The sequence below is a fragment of the Mytilus trossulus genome, chromosome 9 (assembly GCF_036588685.1).
Source record: "Mytilus trossulus isolate FHL-02 chromosome 9, PNRI_Mtr1.1.1.hap1, whole genome shotgun sequence".
Taxonomy (NCBI): Eukaryota; Metazoa; Mollusca; class Bivalvia; order Mytilida; family Mytilidae; genus Mytilus; species Mytilus trossulus.
Genome location: NC_086381.1, coordinates 37,077,547 through 37,090,324, shown reverse-complemented (window position 1 = coordinate 37,090,324; position 12,778 = coordinate 37,077,547). Strand labels below are relative to the sequence as shown.

At 31.8% G+C, this 12,778-nt stretch overlaps 1 protein-coding gene across 1 annotated transcript; it reads left to right on the top strand.

Moving 5' to 3' along the window:
- The first annotated feature begins 4,811 nt into the window (after positions 1 to 4,811).
- On the top strand, positions 4,812 to 12,691 carry LOC134685665 (uncharacterized). The gene is made up of 7 exons (XM_063545624.1): positions 4,812 to 5,339; positions 7,055 to 7,144; positions 8,498 to 8,566; positions 9,100 to 9,183; positions 10,144 to 10,206; positions 10,682 to 10,744; positions 11,909 to 12,691. The coding sequence occupies exons 1-7, from the start codon at positions 5,156 to 5,158 to the stop codon at positions 12,445 to 12,447; spliced, it is 1,092 nt and encodes a 363-aa protein (XP_063401694.1). The 5' UTR covers positions 4,812 to 5,155; the 3' UTR covers positions 12,448 to 12,691.
- The last annotated feature ends 87 nt before the right edge of the window (positions 12,692 to 12,778 follow it).

The window sequence follows — 12,778 nt, the reverse complement described above, 5'->3', positions numbered from 1 at the left end:
CCAGACGCGCGTTTCGTCTACCCGGGACTCATCAGTGACACTCAGATCTAAATAGATATAAAGCAAATCAAGTACAAAGTTGAAGAGCATTGAGGACCCAAAAATTCCAAAAGGTTATGCCAAATACGGCTAAGGTATTCTTTGCCTGGGATAAGAACAAGTATTTCGAAAGATTCATAATTTTGTACACAGGAAATATATAAAAATGACCATATATTATATATAAAACCATGGCATTTCCTTATCTATGTACTCACGTCGGTTTGGTAAAGAATTCTTGTAAATAGACCCGTGCCCCCGCTCGCAAAGCCTTTAACATATTCATAACAAGTCAATATTGACATCGATACGTAAAATGTATATGAAGATACTTAACTCCGTCCAATGTTTCTGATCTATTATGTTTATCCATTTCCAAAGCTTTCTAAAAATAAACGCATAGGTTTTTAACGCACTCAGCAACACAGACGTTGTTTTCGACCAAAATTTAGATGCAAGCCTAAAAAGTAAAATCACGAAAAAACTGAACTACGGGGAAAATTAAAAACGGAAAGTCCCTAATCAAATGGCAAAATCAAATGATAAAACACGTCAAACCAATGGACAACAACTGTCATATTCTTTGGACACTTGGGACAGGCATTTTCAAATGTAGAAAATGGTGGATTGAATCTGATGTTATAGGGCTAAATCTCTCACTTGTATGACAGTCGTATCCGAATCGATAACAACTGTCATATTCCTCACTTAGGACAGACATTTTCAAATGTAGAAATGGTGGATTGAACCTGATGTTATAGCGCTAAATCTCTCACTTGTATGACAGTCGCATCAAATCCCGGAAATGAGTTTGACGTAAGATGGTTTTCAAGACCAGTCATAACGACTTTTTCGACCACTTGGTAATTAGTGTTACATTGTATAACAATTTTGCCGGCACCGGCAACGTCAAAATAGAAAATAAAAATATCAAAGTAAGGCCGGCAAAATAGTATATTTATATAGCAATGACTATTCTACCGGTGTAGGCATTATGGTTGTTTTTTTTTATTTTACCAGGTCTTTGTTAAAAAAACAACTTAAATATTTTCTTTTGAAAAGTACTTTGAATATGTTCATTGCAAATTTCAAAGAATCAAGATATTACTCTTAAAGTAAAATAAGATAACAGTAACAATATTTGGGATACACATAATCGTTTATATTAATTTATGAGTGCAAGTGAAAATAGGAATTTCTAAAGACACAAAAACAAATATATTGATCGTTCATTTGTAGCAATGTATCCATATATTTTTTTTATCATAACATGTGGTCAAATTTAATTTCTCACAGTATACCGGTAGTATTGTGTGTATGGAGTAAATAAAAATGCATATAGATTTGACAAAAACACAATCTAACAAAACTAACAAATAACATCAAAATAAAAAATAATTCATTAAATTTGCTTTCGGAATAATAGGCAGTACTCTGAATTGCATATCTGCAAACACAATTATTTATTGGCAAAAACTGCTTCCGCTTACACAGAGGGGACAGAATATCCATTATTTTATACATTAACTACTCTGCCAGCTAGCCCCATGTGAGCCTATGCAATTACTTTGCGTCCGTCGTCGTCGACGTAAAACTATTTCATGAATCTTCTCCTTTGAAACTACTGGCCCAAATACCTTTAAACTTTGCAGACACTAAATTGGTAATTTTAAAGAGTTTTTTTGTTATTATCTTGATTTTTGTGAAAAATGTGTTCAGTAAGGTAGGATAGATCTAAAATCAAAGTTCTGGATAGCACCTCTGGGAAGTTTGCAACTTTAGATGTGTATTATTTCAAATAGGTTCTAGATTTGTATTATTTCAAATATGTATTGAACACCTTTGATGTTTTTAACTAAACCATTTTCTTTTCACCAATTATCAAAAATCCCTTTTTTCATAAGTTTGTCATTTTAAATGTTGATTTTTCTGTTTCAACCTTAAACTGTTGACCTAAAGTAATCAAATATACAATAAGCTCTGTTAATTTCTCTATTTGCCAATGCCATATCTAGGGCCTGTGATTTTATAGTACTTTTTTTTCCATTTATAACAGAGCATAACCCTTACCATAACAGTAAAATGGTGTCACCAAAATTCGAACTTGATCTTGGTCTTGTGGTTATAAATATTGTGTTTAATTTTCGTAATATTTGGTTGAGGCACACTACGGTTATGGAGCATAGTATTGAAAAAAAATTGTAAGTGTTCTATTGAATCCGGTGTCTCGCCTACTTTTGCTGTTAATCGCAGGCTGAACAAAAATGGGGGAAAAGATTAATAAAGATATTACTCCCTATACTTTTTTTTTATTGTAAGAAGCTTCTGTCCACGATTGTTGAAAACCCATTCGTAACACTGAGGAGGCTGTGATATGTACGAACTGTCGTTAATTCAATGTTTTCAGCTGTCAGTTTGATCAATGTGACTGATCATGAGCATGCTGGACGAGTGAAGTTCCTCCTCAAATCCACATTGAAATATGAAATAGCTAGTATCTAAATAGCGGAATTTAAAAGCTTTCAAATGTTTTTGGCATCAAAACCTTCCGATCGATGATTCGACAAAAACATGCACATTTCTATTATAACCGGTATTTACCTTTACTCATCCTTGACGTGTGACATAACCCATGTGATTATCGAGTTTGTATGACACCTGTGTACAGTTGTTCAATCAAACTTTTGTCATTTGTCAATTATCCGACGGCTTGGTCAAAATATAAACAATGTCAGTCATACGGGATTCTTTCGATACAATCGGCCAACCAAATAGTTATCAAAGGTACCAGAATTCTAATTTAGTACGCCAGATGCGCGTTTCGCATACATAAGACTCATCAGTGACGCTCAAATCAAAATATTTATAAAGCCAAACAAGTACAAAGTTGAAGAGCATTATGGATCCAAAATTCCAAAAAAAATGTGCCAAATACGGTTAAGGTTATCTATGCCTTGGAGAAGAAAATCCTTAGTTTTTCAAAAAGTTCAATGTTTCGTATACAGGAAATTTATAAAAATTACCACATTATTGATATTGATGTCAATAACAAAGTGTTAACTACTGGGCTGGTGAAACCCTCGGGGACGAAACGTCCACCAGCAGTGGCATTGACCCAGCGGTGTAAAGCTCAAAGTCAGCCAAACTTGAGCTGAATGAATTTCAGAGTATCTAGTATACAGTTTGTATTTTTTGTCCTTGTACGTATATAGAAAAGCAAAAATAATCATTGATGAAAATGTAAGCAAAATATTACAAGTGAGCGATTCATAGTCTTAAGAGCCTCCTGTTTATTCCCAACGGCAATAACTGGAGTCAATTGATGGTTTCAATCACATTGGTATTTTTGCAGATTTTAACCTTTGATTATGTTTGCTTTCTATACCTTGTCTATCCCATTTCAATTTTCAAGAAAAGAAGACAATACAATCCTACGAGATTTGTTAAAAATTTGCAATAATAACTTAAAAGGTCGTCTGATACTTTGGTGAAAAGAGAAAAGCATTGTAAGATCATGAAAGTCATTTCGTACATTTTCAAAAAAAATCTCAAAATATTAGCATTTTATACTCGTATATTTAAGTCAAATTAATGATAGTGACTGGTAAACAGTTGAAGCAAGAAACCTGCACGGAAATATCTCACTTGCCTAACTGGTTGATTGAATTTCATGTTGAGTCTTTAAGATAAATGTTCAGAATGTTCAGATATCAACAAAAAAAAAGTGACATTTTAGTATAGGTAATATCCAATATGGAGAAGAGATTCGATAACTTCTGTGTTTTCAAATAAAATAATATATTCTTTATACCGTGCATTATCTATAACAAGATAGAAAAGAAAGTTAGTTTGATTGAAATTAGAAAGAGAAGAAATGATCATTTACATTTGACATACAGAATTTTACTAAATCTACATGGATTTATGTGGAAAGTAGGATTTGTTTAGGTCATTTCTATCAAACAGTGAAGTTTTATACATATTATGCATTTTTATACATATGCATAACAACTTTTAAATTTCTTATAACACATGCTTCACAACAATATAAAATTATAGATGCAGTCCTTGTATTATAATTACAATATTTTCATGACAGAATCATGAGTCAGAATTTTGCTTTCTAAAAACAATAAAGTATCACATGTAAGATAAAACAAATTCATAACATACTTTTCAACACACATTGTTAAAACAAACCTATATAAACTAGATTTGTCGATGTCTCCGTTCAAAAGAAAAAAAATATTTAGGAGTGGATATTTACTACTAGATAGAGTTTAATGGCAACTGCCCTTGTGGGTTTTACGCCAGTTACTGTAGTGCAAATTAGAGAACTAAAGTTCAAGATGTAAATGTTATTTTCGAGACAAGTCCCGTATTTTCGGCACAAATCAACAGGAGACCAGAGTTCCTTCCCCACCACAACAGATGTTGCAGGCTAGACCTCAGACTCCTAATAGTCAACAGACTCAAGCTCAAATTGCACGAAATGAGTTCTTACAGGTAAGCTCATATTTTTCTACCATTAAAGGTAGGAGACCCTGACCTAGGAATTATCAGATCTTAAAATTCCACCTACAGCTTATCGAAGTCTGTATAATAGGAAAATAACTTTAGGAGCTTTATGAAAAAAGGAACCTCAACAAAGTAATGAAAGTGTCTGAAACCTGTATAAAAATAATCCAGTAATGAACACTGGGAAGAATCATAACGTTTTACCAAGATACATTGACATATCTATTTTTAAATTCTCACACCAGGAAGTTAAAATGCACAAAATGGTCTATGAATAAGGTGAGATGATATTTTAAAGTGTACGGGGAATCTATTTCTCACTTGTACCTGCGTTCATTTCGCTGTGCGAGATAGAATGTATGCAGCCACGTTTATACCGACAGCCGATCTTTGGTTGATTCTACCTGATGAACCTTGAGAATATATTTGTCCAGCACAGACGAAATGCAGCATTTGTTGTCCAAACATTTACATTTTTAGATTGTAACTAGTGATGCATACTTAGTTTTCTGTTTTTAAAGTCAATTTGAAATATTATATTTTGGAACTGTCTTATTTCATGCACCAATTAAAATAGTCGAAAAGTTAAAAAGTCACAATGACAATATGCTCCATTTGCCTTGAACACCTTGAACAACCAGTGTGCTGTATTCCTTGTGGACACCTTTACTGCAATCGATGTATCAGGGACTGGAGAAATAGACACAACAATCGATGTCCAGAATGCAGGGAACCATTCACAACAGTACAGTCTATATACTTGGACACTGAATCTATCAAAGGTAAGTTATCAAAGTTAAACAGTTTTTTTATAAGGTTCGTGTCGTTTATGCCATGTTTTCCATGTTATGTTTTGTGGACCGTTGTTTGTCTTTCGTCAATTTTTTTTTATCATAGTGTTGTTAATCTATTTCTTTTTTTTCAATTGTGTTTTTATCCCGTTTGTTTCTTCTTTCTCTTTTTTACTTAAGGGTAATGACCAGCGCATTTTTGCATCTTTGTCCAATTTTCCAACGCGCATCTTCACCAACGCTTTTCATAAACAAAACATAAGAAAAAATCTCAAATGAAGAGCCCATAAGTCATTTGGTGTAAGTTGCACATTTCAATCTTGTAATATGCAAAAAAGATACTGTTCACAGTTTCTTAAAAATATTCGAACATATCATTATTATCATATTATTGTTGAAATAGAGAGGCTTTATTTCTAATTACTTTTATTTGTATTGCAATTTTAGTTTTATTCTGTCTTGTCAAAGTATCCCTATGCTACCTTTAATTTGCTATTTGTTTGTGTGTTTTACTTTCTATTCAGGCAATGTGCGAGAAAATTTGAAGTTTTGATTTTTTGCTGTTTTAATAAACAACTGAAGAGATAAGCGAAATTTTATTATTATACTCTGAGCCGTATATTGATCTTTTATTCTCGTACCCCAAAGAACTTTTATAGTACACAGATAAATTACAAAAGTTTTTAAAAAAAAAATAGTTTAAGGTGTTATGGGAGTCTAAAATAAAAATGATAGAATTTGTTCATACTTTGCCAAAACGTAGTATCTATTGATCATGTTGATATAGGTTGAAAAATAAAATAAAAATGATAGGTCACCGCGTATTTTCCCAAGCTACAGGACGTGACAAAATGACACATTTTGTATGGATTGTACATGAAAGAACACCATTATGTGATTAAAAAATAAACAAACTGATAGAATTGTTAAATACTTAAGGAAAAGATAGCTTTCAGAAAATGCTTTGAGAATATCAAAAGAAAAGATAGGGTCACCGTACGTTTTTTTTGGCTAAAATACAAAATAGGAAAATTCCATGTAAAATCCTTCAGAAAATGCACTGTTTTAGAGTTACCTCCCCTTAAAATAGCAATTTGATTAATTTTTTTTAAAACAACCAAAAATAATCAACATTTGCAAAAATATTAATATCTATAAGTTATTTTCTTATAAATTGGTTCTGTTAAATAAAAATTTACATAAAATATCTACATTCGTGCATCAAATTTTGCTAACTTAATAGAAAATCTAGACCTTTGGTTCTCTGTTTTTTATAATCCAAGATGGCGGAAGACACCCATACCACCTTAATGTGATTTTCAATGTATTTTTTTCTTAAAATGTCCAGTACCAAGTCAGGACAATGGCAGTTGTTATCTTACAGATCGTTTCTGTGTATGTTATATTGTCGGTTATTTTTGCACTTTTTGTTTCTATTGTTTCGTTATATTCCTCTTATACATGTTGATGTGTTTCCATTAGTTGTAGTTTGGAACCCGGATTTGTTTTCTCAGCCGATTTCTGACTATCGAACAGCGGTATACGGTTGCCTTTATTTAGACATGTTTAAAGTGATTACCATTATTGCTTCTGTTTAAAAGCATCGTAAATTTCATATCTTAAGAAAATGTTTTGGTTCCTAAATTGACTGAAAATAGTTCATTGTTTTAAAGTCCTTAACAGAGACTTTGTGATATACTTTACAGAACTGTTTATTGAACGGACAAGACTAAACGATTCCGTTGATGAACTAACAGCAACTATTGACAATTTGCGCCAGAATCCATCAAATGAAGGTAAGTGAGATAAAGATATTAAAAACATGTTTCGTAAAGCGACCCAAGGAATGGTACTATATGTTCATTTACGTTTCTTTGGAAGCCTTACGGTAACCTATAGCTGTTGATTTCTGTGTCGTTAGGTCTCTTGTGTAACAATTTGTAATTTAGCTGTAAAAAAAATAGTTGGATTTTTCGTAAAACTAAGAATTTTCTTCCTTTTTCTCTTTTTGACACACTTTAAGGAATTTTGAATCAAATGCTCTTCAACCTGACACTTTATGTGGCCTTTCAACATCTTTCACTTGAACGGAATTGATAATTTTAGACTTCAGCAAAAGCACGAAATTAAATATCCACGAATATGCAAGTTTTTCTTAATCCGCGAAAATTGGTACCCACGAAAATAAATGAATCCACATTACTATGTCTACGGATAGTCCGATTTGAGAAATATGAGAACAAAATATAACCTGACATAAAAAAAAAAAAATATTTAAAAAAAAACCGTTTTATTAGAATTCAGGATTTTGACATTTGAGGATTGAATGGTATTATCTGTACTAGAACCCTACATGTAGTCAAATATAAGACTTTTAATCCAGGGCACGAAAATATAATCTGTTTATTTAAATTTGGTGTTCATTGTTACGAGCGTTACGCCAAATATTGTGTGACGTCAAAGTAATTAAGGTCATTTATATAGCTAGGCCAGTAATCCCATTAATTGACAATGTGGCAGCCTAGTGATGAATTTATTAAAATGAATGCAAATGATAAACTTGTAAGTGGATTACTTGTTTCACTACAGACATGATGGATAATCTACAGAATTTATTTGTTCACAAGAAAAAAACATGGAACTAAGAAAAACTCCTGTGAAGTTTCTCCTGAGTATAAGGATTAACAACACCAGGGATTTTTTTTTATTGATTTGCGTAAACCAATTAAAATCCACGAAACATACTAAACCAGTGTTAAAAATATATATATATATTAAATTTCAGCCATTAAACCGTGAAAATGAGGTCAGGGTTAACAGAAATATTTCACATAGTAAATGCAGGATATTGGTTATATACGATCTAGTTTTTTCGGCTGCTTTACCCTCTGAAAACATGTATGCCTCGCAACCGGATGGGCATTCTACTGGCTCATTTCATCTTTAGGAACAGAGGAACAGAAAGTCATACCTGTATATATACAATTTAATTAATTCAATTATTTCTTCATGAAAGATACGCAAATCTTTGACGAAAAAACAACACACCAAATATACCCTTCCTGGTAATTGAAACCATGTTTTACTTTCTTTTGACATTTTCTTATATTACTTTATTTGTTACCGACTTTCATATCCCTCTAAACCAGGCAATAACCATTTACATTCTGAAGTAGAAGAGGTACAGACCTTAAATGCAGTATTGTTGAGTGATATAGGTAAGTTTAAACTTGTGCTGTCAATCAATATTCTTTCTTTTAAACCAATTAAACGAAAGATACATAAAAACATACACACCACAACATAGAAAAACTAAATAAAATTAGGAATGAAACGGCGAATGCAAACCCACAAAAGGTCAAGGCCATCAAATTAAGGATATGTGGAATTATTGCAAATGGGGCAACTATCCAATAGAGTCCACAATAAACTCACTACATATTCAAGAAGTAGCGTTTGATTTGCAAAGGCAAGAAACGAATAAAGGCTCATTTATCGTTGAAATGTATAACTGAATGTTCAAAATATGGAAAATTAATAATGCATTGCTTTTTGAAGAAAGGAAACAATCTGAATTCAGCTTTTCCTAACACATCATTACAAATTTTACGTGAATTCTAGAAATAAATCTGAGGCAGGCAAGGGCAGCACTATTATACTTTCACAATTGATCCACATCTTTTTTTTCATTATCGTGAAACAATCTTCGAATCAGTTATTCATTTTTAATTCCTGGTAAATGTTTGTTTAGACCAGAAGGTGCTAGAGTTCGAGGAAATGAAAGACAAATTTGAAAGAGCAGAAGCAATTTGTGAGAGTCTACAAATTCAGAATAGTAAGATTTTAAGGTTAACATTGGTCTCTGGGATTCAAAACCCATATCTTCTGAAATTCAAAATTCAATAGAGTTAATGCTCTGATATTGACGTTATAGTTCGTTTCTCAGTGTGTTGCACTGTCGTTTTGGGTTTTTGTTGCACTTCAATGTTTTTGTTTGTTTTCGTTGTTTTCCTCTTATTTGATTTGTCTACCTCAGTTTTAGTTTGTAAACCGGATTTTTTTTTATCTCTCAATCGATTTATGACTTTCGGACAGCGGTATACTACTGTTGCCTTTATTGACCATGCAATATTATTATAAAATTCAGTTTGTCTAAAAAGAGCCTAAACATTGTTTGTAATGTCCTGGCGTAACTTGAATGTGTAAATTCATGTAAGAAACAAGATTGAATTAGGATCAGCTTACATCAACAAGATGAAGGATTATAATGTTGGAATATACTGAGCACGCGCAATTTGCTTCATGTCATGTTTATGAACAAAACCACTGGGTTTATTTCAAATTCCGATCGACAAAATTTGTTAAAAAGGTGTTGAGTATAAACAGATATCTTCAGGGTTTCTGCAAACAAATATCGTTAATTGTCAACTACGAGTCACAACATTGAGTTTCTTTGACAACTGAGTGCAACAAATTAATTTGCTAATTACAATGAAGAAAAATCCATAATGAAATTGATTGATCATGCCTGCATGCTCAGGCCATTTCAAATTATATAAACTTGATCTGTAGACTTTATGTACGAAAATTGGAGAGTTTGTTTTTCAAGAAATGAATATTTCAAAGGCAATTATTGTTACTGCCAAAAAGGCGTAGTTTAATTATATTTCTACAATACGTTTGTATTCGTGAATAAGAAATAGTTTTATATCCCAGAAATGTTGGTAAATTGTGTTTAATCGCACGTATGAGTATAACGTTCCCCTAACTTCATATCATCATAATTGTGTTACAGGTGTATTAAATCTAGAACTTAAACGAGCCAACATTCGGAATAGATCTACTCCACCTGTAAAAGGTATGAATAAATATATAATCTGATCAAATTACGTGTACAATTCTCATATATTTTTGGATAATGGATTACGTTTTTGTACCATTTCGTTAGGCTTGCTGTAATGTTTTACGTTTTATGGTTTACTCTTTCGGGTTTTATAGAACAATGAGGTGTTGATTATGTTGTTGAATTAATAATGGCAAGAATTTAAATAGTGATATACCATATTCAAATGCAGGAGGCAGGATTCTTGATGGTTTTATGCAACAACAAAAAAGTTAAAAATAAAAATAAAAATAAACTGCAGGATATGGAAATGGATTTGTTTTCTATGCAGTTTATGAGCATTAGGTTTCCGAACTCATGTGAAAGTCCTGTCTCAAGCGTGGCGGGAGACAATTATTACAGACGACAACCAAAATCATTCTATCGCTTTATTTCGTTTCAGCGCAAAATGTTTTTTTAATGTACATGAAAATTTTATCTAAATTTTTAGGTTTCAGACGGATGATTTTCTTAATTGAGAAAAAGGTCCTTGATTCAATAATGTTTATTGAAGGTAAGTTAAAACTAGTATGTTTGTCCCTTTTTTATAACGATTATATTCCAATTATGTAAACAATAGTAGTAACAAAAATTAATTATGAATAAAAACCATATACATACAGTCAAGTGGGGATGTCAACTTATTGTGAAAGCATGACGAATGAAAAAGTAAAGAGAACTTTTTTTCATGAACAAGACCAGATTGCATGAGAAAATTTTAGCGGAGTCACATGAGGTATAGTTTGAATATTATAATCATTATATGCAGATCATTGTTTAGTTGTATTTATTAAATCCAACTATATATTAACTTAATGTTGTGCACAAGAAAACAAAACTTTCAAAAAGGATCGTATATACCATAAAAACGCCATTATGAAGTGAAATACAATATTAACAACGTACACACGCTGAAATATCTCGTCTGCTTCAATGTATGGATCATGATTGAATTTATGCTTAATGGATACAGAAATTGCATAGTATTACATGAGTTCAATATTATCCATAATTTATGAAATAAGATACTAGTAAATTAAAGGTCGGATAAACCATGTTAGACAAACATGTACGCCTTACAATCATACCATACATCAAGTATTGTTAATCCATTGGTATATAGTATTTGTGAAACAGAAATAACTAAGAAAACTTAATTACATTGACCGATAAACCATTATTCTATTTTTTTAAATGAGGTACTAGTAAGTTAAAAGATAAGATGAATCCGGCCAGAAAGATTTGTACATTTCACAACCATTCCAGTCAGAAAATATTGTTGACCTATCGTTTGTAGTAACTAATAAACGGACTCCAGGCTCCCATATCAAAAATATAGTTATCCTATTACTCAAAATTAATAAGAAATTCACACGATAAATAAGCTATAGTTGTATAAGCAGTCGCTGAATGATGAAAATGAGGTCCAGTGGATATTTGACAGACAGAACTTCATAACACAATTCACATGTATAAAAGGTATTAAGAATCTAGGTTTTCTGAAACTGAAATATAATGCTTAATGCAAATAGTGTAAGCCACTGCTGCTGCTGCCAGTTTGTAATTCCTACTTCGTACCAGTCGAGAGAAAAAAAACAGAAATAATGTACTTAAAAATTATTTATAGGGTTTGCATTTACAAAATATTGACATTAAAATTCTTTTTTTTCTGTTCCAGATAATAGTGTTGCCCATTTTGCTACAATCATCTTTCTGATCTTCACATCAGTTTGCTTCTTATATCTTGGTGTATGTATATTAACTGAATGGTTTTCGGAAAAACCTGATTTCCTAGAAGATGTAGTTGTGCGACACTTAGGGTTCTTGAGCGAAAGCAATACTTATATAACATCAACGTTTTCATCAGTGGCATCATATGTCCTAAATGTTATTAGACTGTGTATTACAGCATGTATAAACTATATACGAATGTGTACTAATATCATTGATGAGAAGGTCAGCCCATATTTGAACGAAGACATACAAAATTATGATTACAAACTTATTGTCTATTGGACTTGTCAAGTAGTTTATTCAGTTTTTGTCATACTGTTTGCTTTTTGTATTTTTGTGATCGGTTCCTTTTTGGTATTACTTATGTGTATTTGTTTAATATTTTCCTATGCTTTATTGATTTCTATCTACCTATTCCTGTTCATTTGTATAGGTGCATTGCTCAGTCTCAAAACTTTGTTACAGGCTTTTCTTTTGCGCTAATTACCTTGCAACAGACCAATTTAAAAGAGTTGTTGCAAAGGTTAATTGACAATCAATTCAAATAGCATACCACTCTCCCTATTTTAGACATTGGAGACATTGTGCATATTTTATTATTCCACAGAGATGGTCATCTTTAGCAGCTATATAGAGAAAAGCCTTATTTACAATAAGATATTTGTATACTCTAGTCAACCTTTTGAGGTCTATAGTGACAAGGTTATTGATGAATTATATATACTGTGTGCGTATAATTGTGAAATAAATCTAAAGTTATAATACTAAACTATAATGATTTTTTTTAAAGAAATGGACATAGCATTCAACTGAA